This window comes from Carassius gibelio, chromosome A21 (assembly GCF_023724105.1).
Source record: "Carassius gibelio isolate Cgi1373 ecotype wild population from Czech Republic chromosome A21, carGib1.2-hapl.c, whole genome shotgun sequence".
Classification (NCBI taxonomy): Eukaryota; Metazoa; Chordata; class Actinopteri; order Cypriniformes; family Cyprinidae; genus Carassius; species Carassius gibelio.
In genome coordinates, this window is record NC_068391.1 from 22,626,009 (window position 1) to 22,648,072 (window position 22,064).

At 37.1% G+C, this 22,064-nt stretch overlaps 1 protein-coding gene across 1 annotated transcript in view; it reads left to right on the forward strand.

Moving 5' to 3' along the window:
* Positions 1–9,820, forward strand: part of LOC127941625 (chloride channel protein 2-like) — a 30,312-nt gene extending 20,492 nt beyond the window's left edge. Inside the window, exon 19 of the mRNA XM_052536923.1 lies at positions 9,498–9,820. Within this exon, the coding sequence (XP_052392883.1) occupies positions 9,498–9,820 (323 nt within the window). The remainder of the gene's footprint in view (positions 1–9,497) is intronic.
* Positions 9,821–22,064: the final 12,244 nt, after the last annotated feature.

Below are 22,064 nucleotides of genomic sequence, written 5' to 3' on the forward strand. Positions count from 1 at the left end.
ACAAAGTGTTAAATGCCTCAAAATGAGCTTAAACATTTCTTCCATGTATTAATTATCAAATCAGTCAATTAATAATTAAGACGGAGTCATACATTTATGTGCCTTTCAGCAAAGAAAGCTCCAGGGTTACATTTTACATATCAGTTTTGATTAAGTAAAACATTTGAAATAGTAAAACATGACTTTTCCAATAACAAATTATGTGCCTAAGTAAATAAAACATTGTCATATAAAACGTAACATTATCCTTATTCTTGCATAATTTCTCTCGAAATATAGCCTTTAACTCTGAATTTATGATTTCCCCTTTTTATTCAGTGACTTTCAAGTACTTTACTTGATGCACACTTTGTAAAGTTGTTGAGATCTCTTCTTAAGCATTACAGGGGACAAATACGAGACCCCCAGATTATTTAGCTAAAGATAAATCTCTAATCAAAATTTTTGAGAAGATAAATGTGAGAGATCTAAGAGTCTCTATCTAAGGAGAAATATTGGAGCACAGTGTGTGGTTTTGTTGTGATCTCTTCTGAAGCTTTAAAGGAGATACATGTGAGACATCCAGAGTCTCTAGCTAAGGAGAACAATCTGAGCAGAGTGTGTGACGCTGTTGAGACCGTGTTTGAAACATTGGAGGAGTGATATGTGAGACCACCAGAGTCTCTAGCTAAGGAGAAATATCTGAGCACAGTGTGTGATGTTGTTGAGATCTCTAGAGTTTTTGTCTTCATTCAGTCTTAAAGTAACCTCCTTTATGTCTAGGAGAAATATTTGATATGTTAAAGAGATTTCACTATTGATTTTTCTTTCCTATGGTATGTCTCTACTAACTTTGAACATCTAAACTTTGCAATATTTGCCCACTCTTCTTTGCAAAACTGCTCAAGTTCAGTTAAATTTGATGGTGACTGTTTGTGGACGGCAGTCTTCAAGTCATTCCAAAGATTTTCAGTGGGGGTTCAAGTCTGGCCTTTGACTAGGCCATACAATGACATTCACCTTTTTTTCCTTCCACCCTTTTTTCACCTCAGATTTGCTGTGTGCTTTGGGTCACTGTCATGTTGGAGGGTAAAGCTTCTTCCCATTCACAACTTTCAGGCAGAGGGCAGCATATTTTCCTAAAAAATGTATTGGTATTTTGCCTTCTATCTTGACAAGTGTTCCAGACTCTTCTGCACAGAAAAATCCCATAACAATATATTACCACCTCCATAATTTACTGGAGAAATTATATGGATGATGAGCTGTATTGGATTTCCGCCAGACCATTTGGTGTTCAGGCCAAATAATTACATTTTAGCCTTATCTGCCTCAGAATCTTCAAGGTGCGTTTTGGCAAAGCTCAGTGGTGACTGCATGTGGAATTCATGAGGAATGGCTTTTTTCTTGCAACCCTGCCATACAAGCCACATTTGTGGAGAATTTGTGATATTGTTATCACATGCACACAATCATACATTTATGCAACTGCTTCAGAGTTGTTGGTCTCCTCTCTGACCAGTTTCCTCCTCGCTCTTTCATCCAGTTTGGAGCAATGTCCTGATCCAGGGAGGGTCTGTGTTGTACCAAATACCTTCCACTTCTTAATAATAGACTTCACTGTACTTCAAGGCATTGATAAAGCCTTTGAATTTCTTGAAACCATCTCCTGCCTTTTCCTGTCCAAAACTTTATCTCAAGAGATCTTTTGACAGTACCTTGCCACCCATAGTTGATTCTTGTTTGCTTCAGTTGCACTACCAAGGAAATCTCTTTTCATGCTGAATTAATCAAAATGAGCACAACTGATCACAGTTCAAAGTCAAATGGCTTTGTATGCCATTAAAAAGGTGATTATTTACACCTGATTTGAATTTACAAGTAATCTTAGGAAGGGGTGAGCCTTTTTAAAACTTAGTGATATTTTATCTATTTTGTTTTCTAACACTTTGGCGTTATATGTTTCACTTGAATGTTACAAGTTGCATGGAGTAAATACAGCTGGATAAGACAAAAACTGTATCCATCTTAATTTCAGGCTGCAAAGCAACAAAATTGACTTTTTTTAAAGGGCAGTGATTATTTTCTATATTCACTCTAAAACCAAGTTAATACTTACTGTACTTGAAACGTCTCCTGAGCAATAAAACGCATCTTTATAAAGGGTTGGAGCATGTAGCCAATCCTACAATATATTTTATAGTGTATTTCCCTATATTTCAGTTTCACAACAATATAAAAAGTCAAACAAACTATTCAGAACAGGAGCTTCTAAGGCAATGAACAGATTTCCCATGCTTACCTCACAATGCCTGAACACAGCCAGAGTATTTGCAAACCTGAACTAGTCCTAGATCTCATTCTAATAAAGGATAAAATCAGATGTAAGTGGTTTGTTTTGTCACATTGCAAGTAGTTCTAAAATTATGCTAGTGAGGCTGCTGCCAAAATTTCCTCAAGTTCATCCAAAAAAAATTCTGTAGAACTGACTGCATTTTTTATTTTATTTTTATTTTTTTTCAAGCTTTTTATTTTCTGCTACAATCTAAATAGGCACACACTGATTTTTTTTAAAGGTTGACACGGGTAAATGAATGCACCTAGAGTGTGTAATAGCTTTATATAAATGCTAATTCTGATCATGGCATGTAGTTCTTTTCATGGTATTATTATCCCCAAATAAACACACTACTCTTACCCAATTTTCACTTTATTTCAACCATGGTCAAAGTCATCAAGCCTAACTATGACTGACATAAATGAATTTGCAATCAGCCTCCCTCTTTCTCCATCACTTAATGTAGCTCAGTCGACTGCAGGAGTTATGAGCGGACAATATCTCTGCAAGCTCTCTGATTGCATACTGAAATTTCAAAGGCTGATTAATGAACAAACCTTCCGTCTCTGGAGTGGATTGTTTAATTATGAATCAGGACACAATGTACTCTCCAAACTGTCAAAATTATACATACACGCACACAAGGGCTCTTCAGTGGAAACAAAGCCAGGTGAATTTAACCACTTCATTAAGAACCACCCGTATAGTGTTTACAAAAATCCGACAGCATTTGATAAGGAATGACGCATGCCATACTTATCTTTTAATAAACACTTTAATCTTAGTAGATATTTTTAGAGGATTCTCCAAGAATAAAACACTGCTTAAATTATTAGGAAGTTGAAATAAGCTAAAAAGGTCGTTTGTATGGCTGCAACAGTACAGCATTCATCCTCAAAACTGTGAAATAAAAAAAAAAATGCATTTTCATGTTATATGTTTACACTACAAAATATATCTAAATAACATTATATGTAATTATTAGGTTTAGATATGTGATTAGTTGCTCAAAACCTACAATAGTAAAATGTAACTGAACAAATAAGTTTATATGATAGGACAGTTCTTTATGGTTCTTGAATACCAAACAGCACTGGGCTTTGTGTGTTTGAGAGAGATTATCCTATGAGCGAATCATTCATTCAACCAAGTTTTTTCAAAGCCACCGATTCATTCAGAAAATAATCATGTGTGTTAATGAGTCTTAATGAGTGAATAATTGAATCATTCATTCAATAGATTTGTTCGAAACAACCAATTATTTCATACAAGAAACAAGGGATTGGGATCTAAGTGAGTCACTGAATCATTCATTCTATCGTTTTTTTCAAAGCCATAGATTAAATTTAAAGACTATCAAAGACTATTAAAGACTAAAATCATTCATTCTTTAGCCCCACTCACTGATTCGCGTATTACATAGTAGTGAAATAACATGACAGGAACTAAACAGGATCGATCGAGCAACCAAGCAATAAAGAAGATCGCAAAATATTGTGCAGGGCCTGCATTTAAAAAAAAAAAGATGGTTCTTTAAAGATTCTTTACATAGCATCCTGAAGAACCCTTTTAATGCTGAAATGGTTCTTTCTGTCAGAGTTTAGGGTTATTTTTCCCTCCCTTTTTATAGCTCAGGCAAAGAAGGGCCTAGCAGCTTCAGACCTATTTTATGTTTCCACATCAAAAAGCACACGTATATAGCAAAATTAGTTTAAACGGCTTAAAATCACTTGTTTTAAACTGCAAACCTTAAAAACACATGCAAACAATACATTTTTGAGACTACGTAGTAAAGCAACATCATGTGTGTGTTTAACCATGACAGAGATGATAGTCCAAAATTTGACGCATGTCTACAGATTAACCTTGTCTACCGGTATATAACGGCTACGCCTTACTTCACAGTAATTCATAGAGGCCAAATAGAGCCATATAATGACTGTTTTCACTTATTGTTAGTAGAGATTGTTAGTAAATTCGGAAAAGAAACACATTTAACCTGTTAACTGTCACTCACGTTTTTGAAGATAGACATGAATATGCATGATACAAACCTAAATTTTTTATAATTCATGACTGAAAACATTTTGTAACATGATTCTGATGTGCCATTTACATGGTAATGCAATGCCTGATGAATTTTTTAGATTTTATGTTTTCAAGTGATATATAACTTCTGATGATTTCTAAAATGTGATAGAGAAAAAGGCAACAAGGAAGTCTTTTTTTTAAACAAAGGTCAAAGCTCCTTTTGTAATGTAGATTTCTGAGGGTGCACTTTTGTCATAAATTCATCTATTACTTTTCCTACATAATTTTTAACAAACAATATTGGTAAAATATATATTTTGGAGTCTTAGACCTTTCCAACGATATATAGTTTGTCAAGATTAGATTAGATTTGATTGTAATATAGTAAAGTCAATGTAGGCGTCCCGTATACGGGACGGGGTGACATTTAACAGGTTAATTAAATGTGAAGCACTGAAGTAGAAAGAGTGAAATAGTAATTTCTTATAATCATACACCAAAAATCTTAGTTTTATTTGCAACTTAAGAAATTTAGTTTTGAATGCAACTTTTTTTTAAATAGTGCTGTTCTGTGCACAAAAAGATTCAAGAATCAAACCTGTTATGCATGTATGTAAAATGTAAATAAAAATATGAAATTAATCAAGAGAATTCAGATATGAGCCCATAAGCAAATGAATGCTACCATGACCCTGAAAGCACACAGGAATTTCTGTGTTTATGACATTGGCTGATCAAAAGACAATGCAGCTCAGTCAGAGAGATGGCTGACCTTTTCACGTGCCAGCAAGATGATGTGAGCCACCTTGGAGCCTCCACTGTCTGACGTCTCTAATAAAATCTGTGTCTGCTGTGATCCACAAACCACCAGCTGCTTGCGGAGAAGGTTATGTGATTACTTATAAGACACTGCAATCATACTCACTAAACTGGGGGAGGGCAAAGACAAGTATCAACACTACCATTACTTGCTTCTCAGATCATAGATGGTTCTGAACTGTATGCTCAAACAAATCTAAACAGAATGAATACATGGACTAAATACACTGCACATTACTGCGTGACTTGAAAACAAATTATAATAATCAGTTTTCAAAGCAAATATTTGTAGAAGATCCCCTTCAGACAAGTCTAGATGAAGAAAAACAATATCCAGAAACAGTAAGTCTACAGAAAATGACAGAAATGGGGCTCTAAGATCACTTATTTGCAGTACATCTTTCTAGACCTAATGCATTATTTTTAGGGCTTTGTGATTATTTTGCACTATTGTTCAAATGTACGAGGTCAGTATGATTTTTTTATGGTTTCCTTTAAAGTTTTTTATATGACCAGAATATATGATATATGATTTACATGATCAGAAACAACAAAAACAATTTTTAATTCAAATATACAAATATATTATAAATATATAAAATGTAACTTATTCCTGTAATGCAAGAGTACATTTTCAGCATTCATTACTTCAGTCTTCAGTGTCACATGATTTTTTTAGAAATAATCCTAAATTATATAGAAAGTAAATTAACAGCCACCTAAAATATAGGTCATCTGCAATGCTATAAGATAATTGCTAAACACACACACACAGCAATTTCTGCTGATTTTGAGAAAACATGAAGAATGAAGCTGCAAGACTGATGAGCAGTGATGTTGTTTGGGAATATCCTGACACTGAGTACCAGTTACCAAAAAAAAAAAAAAGGGGGGCTCCTTTTGACATGATTGCCAAGCTGTTTTGGGACAGAGCTGTAGAGGATGCTCTGATTTGATTTATTATCTAGACGGGCCGTTGCTATAAGGCCATCATTACTGCAATCACATCCAGACTTCTGTTTGCATTCTAATAAAGCTTTTGCCTGAGCTTTTCACTAAAATAAGCAACATTAGAGATATCAGGGCTTCACATTAACATTCTGGGCCAAGCCCAATATATATATTAGGGGTGGCACGGTTCGCTGAAAAAAATCTGAACCGTTCGGGTCGCCCCACACGGTCGGCACACGCTGGGACCGCGGTTCAACTTTTAAATCTGACAAAGCATCTGTATGGTTTGCTGGTTTGTTATAAATAGCACGTAAAACAAACTGTTTTCAACTTATATATGTTCCTGATGATGGATGCGCATTCTGGATTCCCAGACTTTAAAACAATAGCGATGAGAAAAAGAAAACAAAACCTCGACAAACAATTCACTCTCGATCAATGTGAATTACTACTGGAATATGAGCTGTCATTTATTCCGTCATCATCCCGGTGCTGATAGCGGGCGTGCACAGATGAGACCTGAACAGCACACATTAATATGTGTTTAAACTAAATTCATTTAAGCTTTGTCAGTTTACACATTTAAGAGCCAAAGGACGCAAGCTCGCGCGCAGTGATAAGATTTGTGCATGGGCTCATCCAAAGTGCGCAAACCCGCGCCTCAGAACGCGTGCAAATATAAACTCTCTCTGAAGTATTGTTTAAATGGACAAATTCAAACAAAAATTATGTAAAAATGTCCGTCTTGTTAAGTATCCTACAGCAGACATAGCTGGCTGAATGTCTCGGTTACGTACGTAACGTTTTGTTGAACAACATACAGTATTGTTCAAAATAATAGCAGTACAATGTGACTAACCAGAATAATCAAGGTTTTTCGTATATTTTTTTATTGCTACGTGGCAAACAAGTTACCAGTAGGTTCAGTAGATTCTCAGAAAACAAATGAGACCCAGCATTCATGATATGCACGCTCTTAAGGCTGTGCAATTGGGCAATTAGTTGAATTAGTTGAAAGGGGTGTGTTCAAAAAAATAGCAGTGTGGCATTCAATCACTGAGGTCATCAATTTTGTGAAGAAACAGGTGTAAATCAGGTGGCCCCTATTTAAGGATGAAGCCAACACTTGTTGAACATGCATTTGAAAGCTGAGGAAAATGGGTCGTTCAAGACATTGTTCAGAAGAACAGCGTACTTTGATTAAAAAGTTGATTAGAGAGGGGAAAACCTATAAAGAGGTGCAAAAAATGATAGGCTGTTCAGCTAAAATGATCTCCAATGCCTTAAAATGGAGAGCAAAACCAGAGAGACGTGGAAGAAAACGGAAGACAACCATCAAAATGGATAGAAGAATAACCAGAATGGCAAAGGCTCAGCCAATGATCACCTCCAGGATGATCAAAGACAGTCTGGAGTTACCTGTAAGTACTGTGACAGTTAGAAGACGTCTGTGTGAAGCTAATCTATTTTCAAGAATCCCCCGCAAAGTCCCTCTGTTAAAAAAAAGGCATGTGCAGAAGAGGTTACAATTTGCCAAAGAACACATCAACTGGCCTAAAGAGAAATGGAGGAACATTTTGTGGACTGATGAGAGTAAAATTGTTCTTTTTGGGTCCAAGGGCCACAGGCAGTTTGTGAGACGACCCCCAAACTCTGAATTCAAGCCACAGTACACAGTGAAGACAGTGAAGCATGGAGGTGCAAGCATCATGATATGGGCATGTTTCTCCTACTATGGTGTTGGGCCTATTTATCGCATACCAGGGATCATGGATCAGTTTGCATATGTTAAAATACTTGAAGAGGTCATGTTGCCCTATGCTGAAGAGGACATGCCCTTGAAATGGTTGTTTCAACAAGACAATGACCCAAAACACACTAGTAAACGGGCAAAGTCTTGGTTCCAAACCAACAAAATTAATGTTATGGAGTGGCCAGCCCAATCTCCAGACCTTAATCCAATTGAGAACTTGTGGGGTGATATCAAAAATGCTGTTTCTGAAGCAAAACCAAGAAATGTGAATGAATTGTGGAATGTTGTTAAAGAATCATGGAGCGGAATAACAGCTGAGAGGTGCCACAAGTTGGTTGACTCCATGCCACACAGATGTCAAGCAGTTTTAAAAAACTGTGGTCATACAACTAAATATTAGTTTAGTGATTCACAGGATTGCTAAATCCCAGAAAAAAAAAATGTTTGTACAAAATAGTTTTGAGTTTGTACAGTCAAAGGTAGACACTGCTATTTTTTTGAACACACCCCTTTCAACTAATTGCCCAATTGCACAGCCTTAAGAGCGTGCATATCATGAATGCTGGGTCTTGTTTGTTTTCTGACAATCTACTGAACCTACTGGTAACTTGTTTGCCACGAAGCAATAAAAAATATACTAAAAACCTTGATTATTCTGGTAAGTCACATTGTACTGCTATTATTTTGAACAATACTGTATGGGGTCTCACTTGGGAGGCCAATCATCTCTGAGTTCAAGAGAAAATGCCAATGAAAATTGGCTAGTGGATTCAACATACCTGAGCCACTCCCTGTGCCAACGGGTATAAATAGGTCGACAGGTGCATCCACTCATTAGGTTTTACACTGGGGAGCCGAGAACGTGTCCCGGCAACAGCAACCGGTTCAAGGTTGTGGCATGGGGACATAACGTCTCCGTTCCCTCCATCAGGGAATGGGGGTTACGTACGTAACCGAGAATTTCCCTATCTGTCGGTCACTACGAGTCATGTCGAACGACATATGGGGTCCTATGGAAAACGCCACAACCTGAACCTCGTCACAACCCTGTGGCGCTGCAATTGTCGGCAAGATGTGGCATGTCACAAAAGCTATGCTTAAGGTAGTAAACTTCCCAAAGCCCCAGCGCAAATTCACTGACCTTGGTACCGAAGGGGCCAAAGGGTGAGTACATCGCTGCTGGAGAAGTCATTCATGAACAGACTCCACTTCAGAGCATAGGCCTGCCTCGTAGAGAGGGCTCTAGCCGGAGTGATAGTGTCTACCACCGCTGGAGGCAGATCACTTAGGTCTGCCGCGTCTCGTCCAGAACCCACACGTGGAGGTTCCAAGATCTGGACATGGGCCAGTAAGGCGCAACCAACATGACCTGTTCCTTGTCCTCCCTGACCTTGCACAGCATCTGTGCGAGCAGGCTCACTGGGGGAAACACATACTTGCATAGAGCTAGAGGCCAGCTGTGTGCCAGTGCATCCGTGCCCAGGGGGGCCTGGGACAGGGAATAGTACAGCTGGCAGTGGGAGGACTTGTGGGAAGCGAACAAGTCTACCTGGGCTTCCCCGAATCGACTCCAGATCAGCTGGACCGCAGTGTTGTGGCACACAAAATTGCTCTTTTATGAAAAAGTGGATGACACCAGCCATTGGACCAGTGGCGGAACAGAAGAAACAAAAACTGTGGATGTGGGGGAAGGAGTGGCACTGTCTCCGCCAGCTCCTGAAGAGCAGTCTCCCACATCTCAGAGTTGCCCGTGTCAGGGAAGCTTAGTCGTCTTCCTAGAGGACTTCGCAGCCGGAAGTGACACGGGGGGCATCGCTCTCCTGCGTGGGGCTCAATGCGCTGGCCTCGAAGAAATCTCAGCACGGGGCGGAGCTGGTGTGGAGGATACAGGGGGTGCCCATGGCAACGAGCAGGCTGAGATACTGCCCGCAAATATCACGTCGGAGTGAGATGTGCTGTATGTCCTCAGTCTGCTGTTGTCTGCTGTTGTCTGCTGGGCACAGCCCCTGACAGTGTCGCCACATAGGACAGCCTGGGATATGGGAGCATCGAGAAAGTGCACTTTGTCAACGTCTCTCATACAGACCAGGCTGACCCAGAAACGGCACTACTGGACCACCAAAGTGGACATCGCCTTACCAAGACTGTGTCGTGACTACCGTCACCCGGAAGGGTGTATTCAGTCTCTGTGCACAGCTCCTGCTTTTGTTAAAGCCTTGGCTTGGTGAGTTTGCAGGATAGCCATGGCATGCAGGGCAGAGGCCCCTTGGCCCGCAGCACTGTAAGCCTTAGCAGCAAGAGCGGCCGACAGCTTACAGGCCTTGGGTGAGAGGCGTGGACTGTTCCTCCCAGTGGCTGTGTTATGCAGACACAAGTGCACCGCAATCGCACTCTCCTGCATGGGAATGTTGACGCACCCCTAGCTGTCCCGCCATCGAGGGTAGTGAGGACAGAGGAATGAAATGAGCTGCTTCCGGCTGTAAAAAGGGGACATCCACGACTACATCACTTCCCCATACACATCCGGGAAGAAAGGAATCAGAGCAAAACGCGGTTGTGAGCCACACTCTATACCGAGAACCAATCGAACAGCCATGAGCACTCAGGGCTGGGCGGAGCATTGACCTCCATCCTGATGCTCACAGCTGCCCGGGCAAGCACGGCCGTCAACTCTGGGTCAAATTCGGCAGTGACGACAACACCCGAGGGGGGCAGCCCCGCCGATTCTTCATCCACGGAGGTCAATAGCCCATTCCCTGGGGGCAAACTGAATGACCCGTTGGGACTGCCATAAGACAGCCCAGCAAAATCACCCAGCAGCCGCACAGGACAAACACTGCAGAAGGGGTAAGAGGTCCGTGGGGCGTGGCACAACAGAGAAGCTCTCACTGTCACCTTTAAATCTCCCAGACCACTAGGAACAGGAAAACGACCGCATCCAGAAGGATGCAGACGAAACGATGTCTTTAAAAAGATTTCATGATCATCCGTGATTTGCTCTTTTAGGAAATCTGCTCTTTTAGTTGAAGCGCCCAGGGGAATCACTGAAAGGGACACCTTTCTTTTTTTATTGTTTTCATTTTACACTGTTTAGTAATTTTAGTACTTTGACTAGTTGACAAGGCAGCATTTTTTCATTCCAAACCTGCAAGACTTGCATTCATTTCCAAAACACAATTGAAGATTTTAAATGAGATCATTTCCTTCCATCGACAGTCTACACAACTACCACTTTGATACTTCAAGAAGTTCATAAAGAGATCATAAAACTAATCCAAATGAATCGAGCGGTTTAGTTTAGTCCAAATTTTCTGAAGAGACTCGATCACTTTACAATGAACAGAATTACTTTTTTTTCACATTTAAACATTGATCAGGGAACATTAACATAAAAATTGGACTAAACCACATGATACACATAAATTACTTTATTTTTTTTTATTAAAATATCTTCAGTTTTGTTTCAAAGATAACAAAAGTCTTGGCTGAGTAAACTGATGAAATTAAAAAATTGTAACTAACCCTGTAATAAAAGAGTGTGGTCATATGTGTCACCCAAGATGTGTGCTTATGCCAGGTTGTGAACTGAGCCACTGTGTGTCTACACAATCAATTTAGCAGAATGGTTCCTGAAAGAGATGTTGTCATTAATTGTTTTTTTTTATTCATTCATTCATTAATTGATTCCACCATCATCACATCATACAGTACTTTTAAGATTGGGACCATATATGATCTTTAGTAGTGTTAAAATCAACACTTCAAGTGTTGAATTGACACTCCGCTTTTTACTGTGTTAATCCTGTTTTGTATTCATTAAGGTAGTATTTAATTTTTTATTTTTTTATTTTTTCTTACCAGGTGTGGCTTTTTTTGCTACAAAGAATTGTTGTCACTGTTTTTGGACTGTCACGATTTTTGTTTACGTAATGCCTAATTCTTTAGGTAATAAGACAATTTATTTTCTTTGACCTGGTGTGCCTTTTTTTTGCACAAAACAGTTTTAATGTCTCATGTTTTATAATACATTTTTCTACTTTGTTGAATGATTTCAGATTTGTAATTTGTACCGTTAAGTTCAAAAATGTAGATATTTGAGTACAGTAAACTTAAAAAAAAAAACAAGGCGATCAGTTGCCACAAATTATTTAAGTAACATTACTACTACAATTTAAGTTACATAAATTCTATAATTTAATTGAATAACACTTAAATTAAGTTTAGATAAATAAAACATTTTTATTTATATATATGAGGGATATTTTAATTAAGTGAAGTAATTGAAGTTGTCAGTACTCAAAACTTTGAGTTGAACCAAAATAAAGATGATCAAAATACTAGATTTATATTTTGATTTAAATGAATGTTTATTTATAATTTACAGTTACTCAATAACTAGCTATATGCTTACTAATGATATTTAAGTTTAAAAACTTTTCAAATTTTTTGAGTTAGTAGAACTTATCTGGGTTTACAGTGCATGGGTAATGTGTCCCGGCAATTTTAACTGGATAGTTAGATTTTGTTTCCTTCACACTGCCGGTGATTTCCTGTAATATGTGTGTGCGTTGACACAAAACCTGTAAAGGTCCCGTAATGACACGTGACATGAGGATTTGACATGTAATGTACAAGTCGAAAACTTTAGACATGTTAACTTTTGCTTAAGCTGGCGAACGATCGCAGTTTCAGTGCAAATATTGTGAGAAACTACCAGATCTCTGCTTCGTTACAGTTTGCACATATTTTTATTTTATTTTTTATTTTTTTTGCAAATGTTGATCTGCCTTCAAAACACCCGGTAAAAGAGTTGCACGATTGCGTTCACACAGAAGGTGATCAATGTTCTGGCAATTTTCTGGGACCAACGTGCAGTGTGAAAAGGGCTCTAGTGTGTTACTAACGGTACTGACAACTCACGATTGAGCGGGTGAACTGATGCAAATGTGCTCTACTTAGAGTGTTAGGGGAGGGGCCATGGTTCGGGGGCTCCAATGCGTCATCGAACCCCTTTTTTAGCACCGCCCCACAAAATCCTGAACACAGAATTGGTGAAAAACGGTTTACGGGTCTAACTCCACTATTCAGTACTACATAGTTCAGTCTTTGTACTGTGTTGCAGCAGTACATTTGTAACATTTATAATGCATTCAGAAACAATTATCAGAATTTACTTTACATGCTTTAATGCTTTAAAGGGAAATTTAAAATGTTAAAATTAACAATGTTCAAATGTTTTCATATATTAAAAAAAAAAAAATTACTACATTTCGGGCACAATACATTAAATATAGTTGGTTGTAGCCTATTTTTTATTTATTTGATTAAGTTGCATTTTCTGTATACTTTTATATTTGGACTTATAAAGTTGACTAATTGTAGCCTATGTGAGAGAGTCAGTGGTAATATCAATGCATTCATATTCGTCAGTGTAAGAGGAGCTCAGTTTAGCCTGACAATTAGCCTGTTCTAGGGTTGTGACAATGAGGAAATCTTCCCACCCGTTACCTCGCTTTTCAAAAAGTGTCAATTCGTCGTAAATCAATTGTTCATTTTCAGTTTGTTTGAATTTTCTTTCTTTTCCTTGCTTTGCTTTGCTTTTGAATAGCTTAGAAGTACTGTGCGCAACTTTGTCACACTTGGCTACTATGAAGCATGCTGGAGACACGAGTGCACAAAACAGGCTTTTAATCCACGGAACACTGGGTACATCAAGACGGGAGACAGCAGGAAACACATCCATGTAACGAGTAAAACCGACAAACACTAACTGAATGAACTGGGGCTTTTTAAACAGGATAATCAGGGAGGAACGAGACACACCTGGAATCGAATTAACACGATCAACGGGTGACAGAAACTGGGTCAGGCTAACTGTCAGGTTTAGATTCCACTCTGACTCCAGGCAGATGTGTCTCAGGTGTAGGCATCTTTTAATTTATTAATTTGCTCTGTGACAACAACTGCTCCTAGCAAAGTGAAACTTCTCCCCAGTTAATCATAGATTACACTATCTGGGGCATTCCGAAAGTGAAACACACCGTTGCCCCAGTAATCACAGTATAGCGCCGGCTCATTTCCCATGCACTGATGCTCTTTAATAAAATATCCATGGGCTCCCACCCAAGTCCAGAAATGTAATATGGAATTAATGGCATACATCAAAGTGACACACACACACACACACACACACACACACTAGTGGTGTGTGATCAGCTAGTGAATTGAGGAGTCCCCTCTCTGGACTTTTTTTTAGTCCAATGTAAATTCCAGGTTAAAGGCTTGGAAAATGGAAAATCATTTACCTTACATTATTAACAAGCAAATAATCTATACTATAAAAGTCCAAGCAACCAAAGCATTAAAGAAACATTTGTGTTGTAGTTTTTGTTGTTGTTGTTGTTGTTACCATTCGCTTGTTAAGTCTGACGTCACGTAGCAGCGCTTCCGTGTCCAAACGCTCTATCAGTTACAACGAGAAAACAACAAAAGGTGCTAATATAAACTCACAATGTTATAGAATACTAGCGAAAAAGTTATAATTGTAACATTTAACTACATACCGAAGTCCCAGATAGCCAGACAATGAAAATATAAATATAAAAAAAAAATAGAATTTTTTTTTGTGTTTGGGACGCTGTGAGCACGGAGACTGTAGTGTATACCGTAAGTTTGAAAGTGTTTATCTTAAATTATTAATATGAATAAACAGTGCTCATAAACGGCTGCTGAGGTCGTATTCTCAAGTGAAGCGAGTTGAAGCTTGGACCCAGAAACAACGCTTCTTACGTCATCACTTAAAAACCGAATTACATAACTGTTCTTGGATATTATTAATGTTAGAATAATTATAACATTCGATTTGAGTTTGCAGTTTACAATTTGCAACTAACCAACTAAGTTAACCTAAGATTTTCCTTTTGTCTTCCAGTGTTATTTTGCATTGTTTTTAATTTTACAGTAGGTTTAGTCATTTTGTTGTGTGCTTTTTGTCATGTTTATTAGTTTTTTTTTATCTAATAAAGTTAATATTTAATTATTGATTTTTTTTCATTATTTTATTTTTTTATTTTCCAGTTTCAGCTTTAGAAATGTTAGTACTTTGACCAAGTTTTTGAACAAGGTTTTTGTTGCATCCATTTTCTCTGATTAATTTAACTGTTATTAATTATATAATACTAATTATATTTTTTATTATAGTTTTTTTTATTATTATAATTACTTTCTATTAAGGCGGGGAGCATACACGGTGCTAATTCTGATGGTCGGAAGATCGTATGTCCACGCACACATCACGAGAGAGTTTATTTGAAATTGTACGGACGAGGTGATATACGACACGATTTTACTACCTGCCGGTTAATAACTACTCTCCCTCTCTCATAACTGCATATAAAATATTGGTATGAGCCTTGACTGTTTCCTACACAGGTACTTTTACAGCAAGAGGAAACCGGGATGTCTGGTCACCCAACTGTGAGTGTGTGTGTGTGTGTGTGTGTGTGTGTGTGTGTGTATTATGGTTATGGGGACAAATGTATATAATGACATGGGTATTACAATGTGGTTTTATTACAATTACAAACATGGTTTATGAGGACGCTTCCTGTGCCCTCATAATGGCTTACGGTGTTTAATTTACATTTTAAACATCCATTTTCCCATGATGGATAAAGGTAGTGTATGGGGATATAATATACAGTTTGTACAGTATAGAAAACCGTTACGTCTATGGAGAGTCCCCGTAAACTACATATGCATGTGTGTGTGTGTGTGTGTGTGTGTGTGTGAGAGTGTGTGTATCGGTTCAAACCGATAGCTCACAAACTTTTTAGACATGTTAAAAATGATCCGGAGGTCTGGAAGTGCTCGTAAAGCATTCTACTAATTCCTCGCACATGATACGAGCCGCGACCAGACGAGCATACACAATTTCCACACAATTGGAAAAAAATGCATGCGACTCGTACGACAGCAAAAATCGCACCGAGTACGCCCGCCTTTACTTTATCTGAATTGTATTTTTGAGCAGCATTGCCTTCTCTACCTCCTATAGGAGAAAACACTGCTGACACACACACACACAGATCCACACACTTTCATAAATCAAAGAGACGCACATACACACAACCCAACAAGGTCAAGCTGTGTCAGCATAGGGCTTATCCGAAGCCTAGCCTTTCAAAGAACTGCATGATGATAACACTGCCAGCAAGAACCTGTGTCCAGTATAGCGCAGGAGGGGCAGAGAGAGACATTCTTGGCTTACAGCATTAGCATAACACTCTATTTACTTATTTCTCTTGCCCAAATTTGGTCCAGCAGAGCACCCATGCCGCTTTCCCTGTTACTGCGGCCAACAGATCTGAGAGCTGCGGGAGGAAATGAAATTCAGGTGACATTCAGCAGGTGCTGATGAATCACAAACATTTGGGTTATCAGAGCCACCACATCCCTGTTTGGTATCAGGAATAGAAAGTTCGGTAATACAGTTCATATATACTTTCAACAATTATTCTGTAGAATGACAGACTGCTGTGGTTATCAACGTCAAGGTACGTCTTTTCTTATGTCGGTCACATAATTTAAATTTGGAATAATTAACACTTGTTATTATGCATTCTAAAACTTAAGGCAACGTTTCATTTAGGTGCAAGGAGAAAGAGGAGGGGAGAGAGAAAACTCCACATGGAGCATGTAGGTCACTCTAACCTTTGTGAAGAACATTAGTCAAATTGTCAGGTTTGAAGCAGGTCTAACCGCCTGCCTGAATTCTGCACATACTACTAGTACAATACCAAAATAGCTGCAAAATAATGTTGAAACAATATGTAGGTCAAGCTTCCGCATCTTAAAGTGAAGCAGTGGCAGGAGAGATAGTTCAGATACTAAAAACCTCCATTTGCAAATGTTAAAATCTACAGTAATTAAATATTAAGGTCAGAAGTTTTTATTCAGAAAATACTAACATGTTTAGTTCTTGCACACTACCATTCAGATGTTGTTGTTTTTGTCCCTTCTGCTCCCCAAGGTTGCATTTATTTTATTAAATAAATGAATAAATAATAATCTTAGGATTTTCTGATGAATATAAAGTTCTAAAGAACAACATTTATTTTAATTATAAATATATTTTATATAGCATTTTATATAGAAATATTGGACCCACTTTATATTAAGTGGCCTTAACTACTATGTACTTACATTTTAATTATTAATTTAGTACAATGTACTTATTGTGTACATACATGTTTTTACTAGGGCCGGGACTTTAACGCGTTAATTGAGATTAATTAATTACACAAAAAATAACGCGTTAACTAAGATTAATTAATTACAGAAAAAAATCCCGCATTTTTTATAACTTATTTTTGCACCGCGGAACGTTTCTCACTGGATGAGTTTCTGCGGACCGATTATACTGGAGCTCCAACTAGCGTTCGCATATCACCGCAGCAGCACATCGAGCCTCAAGTATCACCTCAACGCAAAGCATATAGCAGCTAGCGTGGACTTTACACTTTATGTTGAACTATATATTATTTTGTTGGTGCAACAGTTTATGTTGAACTCTTTATTGTTTTGGCCGAGGTTATTGAGTGTTGGACTTAGTATGTTAAGGCCTCTGAAGCAACAGAGAGATGTTTTCTAATAGTGAGTGTTTCCAATGTTCTGAATGTCATTGACAGTATTGTGTTTTACTTAAAAAAAAAAAAAAAAAAAAAACACTTTACAGAAGGTTCCAGCACCTATAAGCTTCCTGAATTTCTGAAATGTACTATTTCTAAATTGTTTCTAAATATGCTATTGCTATACTTCATGGCAAAAATTGCACTGGTCTGCTAGACTTGGTTGAACAAAAATAAACAATATTTTGTTGCTTAAGCTTATGTATTAAGTCATTATTCAATGGTATACTATAAATCCGTGTGAAAAAAATTACTTCTCACTGTTTTCAGGTCAAATATTTATATGCGATTAAAATGCGATTAATTTCGATTAATTAATTACAAAGCCTCTAATTAATTAGATTAATTTTTTTAATCGAGTCCCGGCCCATCTGTATTTAATTTCTGTAATTACATTTATAATTACACTGTTGACCCATACTTTACACCTTAACCCACCCTTAAACTTACCCATACCTCCAACCCTCTCCCTAACCTTACCCCATCCCACCTCAATAGCAGCAAAGGTGTTTTACAATACAATATGAACACAGTAAGTACACTGTACTTATTTTTTATGTAAGTACATAGTAGTTAAGACCACCTAATATAAAGTGGGGCCGAAATATTTTGTTACACTATTCATGTCTTACTGTCATTTTTGTAATAATTGTAATACATATTTAATGAATAAAAGTACATAAAAAGAAAGAAAATCTTACTGACCCCAATCTTTTGAATGGTAGTGTATAGCCCCCCCTTACCTCCAAATATTATGTTAATTACCCTCATGTCTTTCAAAACCCATTTGAATTACTTTTTTCCAAAAACAAGAATTTTATTAATATAATATGTTTATCATGCAATTAAAAATGTGACCTGTAGCTTCAAAAAAGATGAAAACATCATGGTCTTTATGACCCAATAACCATACAATGACAAACAGGCCAATATTCAAGTTATTACTCACTGATAATCTTCCGCTCTGTTGAGCCTAGATTTTGTGAAATAATCGGTTTCGGGATCTGTCTCCAACAATCAAAGATCTGACTTAGTGATTGTTCATCAAGGCGAGTTAGAGTACAAAGATTCAATGCCAGTGAGTACAGTTGGTTGTATTGTCAATTGTCAACTGGAAGCTACAGCAAACCACCCAGAAACCGTCTAGAAAAGGTCATCCGTCAAAGCCCTCCAACTGAACAAGAAGGAGATTTGTGAGAGATGCCAAAGAGAGACCAACAATCTCTTTGAAGGAACTAAAGAGTTCAGTAGCCGAGGAGGAAGTAAAGGTGCAGTCATCAACCATATCAAGCACTCTGCATAGTACTGGCAGGGCGAAATCAAATGAAGCCATTTCTCCAAAAGAAATTAAACACATGTAAGCATGCCTGACTTTGACAGAATGCATAATAATGAACCACTTGCAACATCTGAAAGATTTAGTTAGAAAAATAATAATGTAGGAGTTGGATCACAATGATCAAATAATGGTTATCTTACATGTACAGTATATATATATATATATATATTTTTTTTTTTTTTTTTTATATATATATTTTAAGAGGATGAAATAAAATTTGCACCGCTGTGCTTGCATATATATATATATATATATATATATATATGTGTGTGTGTGTGTGTGTGTGTGTGTGTATACTGTGTATATTAATATATAAATAGACACACATACATCTGTATATTTAAGAAATGTACAGTACAGACCAAAAGTTTGGAAACATTACTATTTTTAATTTTTTTGAAAGAAGTTTCTTCTGCTCATCAAGCCTGCATTTATTTGATCAAAAATACAGAAACAAATGTAATATTGTGATATATTATCAAATATATATATATATATATACAGTACAGACCAAAAGTTTGGACACACCTTCGCATTCAAAGAGTTTTCTTTATTTTCATGACTATGAAAATTGTCGAGTTCCTGAAGGGGAACTTAAGTTATTTTATTTATATATGTTGTGTGGCAGCACAAAATCTGTTTTCTGTGTGTGTGCTGCTTTATCTCTGATATCTGTGTGCGAGTGATGTGTGTGTGTGTGTGTGTGTGTGTGTGTGTGTGTGTGCGCCTCAATAAAAGTTGGCCATTATTAGAGAATGGTGATTGGTGAACGTTGAACTGAGTGGAAATGCTTGTGCATTAAAGGGCTTTAATGCACACTTTCTAGCCAATCAGATCTGAGAATTCAGACAGACCATGGTATAAGCACGAATAGTACACAAGCAAAAATAAAATGAGAGTAGTTATTGGCTTACAGAACACTTGGGACTCTATCATTTTTTTTTTTTTTTTTTTTTTTCAGATCTGGAAATTCTCAATTGATATTTCCAGGTTTTCCACCCTGTCCTTAAGACAAATTATTCAGTCAACTAGTCATTCAGTCAAACAACTAGGTGAGTTATATTGTTTTGCACATCCCGACATGAAACTGAATGAATTTTGTTGAGGCTGTTTTCTTACATAAAAATACTATAAACAAGTCATTTTCGAGGTGGTGTTTTGATTATAATTCAATAAAGTGAAGGTTTGTAATTCAGCAAAATAAGAAAATTGGTTTAGGGTCTGATTGTATTTTCAAAGGCTCTGTAAGTTATTCATGAGCAAAGCTCTATCTTATGTAGACACATGGTTGAGAAACTCAAGGATGCTTTGATTTTCTGTCACTTTAACTTGTTTACCTTCATGCCACCATGACAACCATCTCCCACATGACAACTGGATCAGTGAGAATAATGAAGTTGAGTTTTGGGACACTGTTGGTTTGCTATTTTTGGACTAATCACCAAAGCTAAGCACGTGCACTTAAGCACCTGCATTGATAAACAACTGGGATTAATTCAGGGATATTATTTGAAGACTGTTCCAAGAAATCACAGAGGTCCTTTCAGAAATTCAGGTGCATGTCTATATATATATATATATATATATATATATATATATTAATTTATCTAAGAGTATAAATCTAGTATGAAACCTATGTGACACAGATTAGTGGAGACCTGAAGCACTTAAATGCACCAGTGCACACAGAAAATAGCTATTCTGTGTCATTACATGCTTATTTTCATACTTGCTTTTCTCTGAAAAAAATAATTTGATCTATGATTCAGGATAACCCATGCAGAACAGTGTGGTTTCAAAAGGAAATCAAAGCAAATAGTCCATAGAAACATTCTGCAATCAAAACAGTGGATGAATAAAGGAGATCATTCTCTGCAATCATTCAATTGTCATGAATGTAGGTCTGCGGTCAGACATTTGCACCTAAAAGGTCATGCAGACCTGAAAGGGAGCTTTTATCAAGAAGAACCACAATAGCCTACAAATTCACAATCTTATGTGAATCTCCATTACAGATAATATATTTCACCATATTCATGACATATAATTTTGTTCCAGGCAATGTTCTCATAAATAACATGTTGTCTTTACTGTCCAGGCCATTTGTCTACCTTGCATCTCCTACCATTGCCAATAAATTTCTATGGAATTTTTTTTTTGCCAAAATGGAAATTGTGCCTAATAAAAAGCAGAATCCATTCTACTGTGCAATAAAGCACTTTATATTCATCAAAAATGCTAGGATGACTGCTATTTCTCAACATAATGCCTATGGTCGCTCACATGTGTGAGGAACTGTTCATCATTCTGGCAGATAGACAAAGCAGAATGGGCAACCATTAAGTATACAAATGGCCGGACGACACTTCATAGATGATTTGGACTTCTACTAATCTTTAGGCTAGCTGTAAAGAAATTTCAAACTGAAGGCTGACAGAATTATAGATTCGTTAAAAGCTGTTCGCATAACTTACTGCAGGGATCAGGTGCTTAGTGAGTGGCTCTCCAATTAAAACAGAGCATGAAAACTCCCACGTACACACACAGTCAGCTAAACTACACTTTGATGAACTGAGTTTTGCACTTAGAGCAAGATACTAACAGTATCAGTCTTCTGTAGTTAATAAGGTTGTTTTATTTTAATGTAATTTTTTATGAGAAACAAAAACAAATGAAGATGATATGAAAACCATGACAATTAAACTGCAAATTAATTAATTAATGTAAGTTGTATTTACAGTTTGTCAAAACAAAAATCTGAAATACGATTAGAAAATGTTAGAAAAACCCATGACAATTAAAAAAGAAAGAAAATGTTTTATTCATGTTTTAATTCATATATTATGACAAGAGAGATGTAAAGTAATACACTGAATTAAACATGAACATTTTAATTATCAATGAGAATAGTAATTTTTTACAGTGTAAAATACATTTTATATTGTTTCACTGTATCAGGGACTGAACAATTCAATGAATCACTCACTTGTTTCATCCCTGATGACATTTTTGAATAAATCAGATGATTGAATGATTCAATGACTCTCATTAAGACAGTCACTTGCGGCCAACTACAGGCACAACAATGCAACATGTAGAAAGAGTCCCAGAAAAAATTGAAGGTCAAATAAAGCTTTGTAAATCAACCAGGCATACTTCTCAACT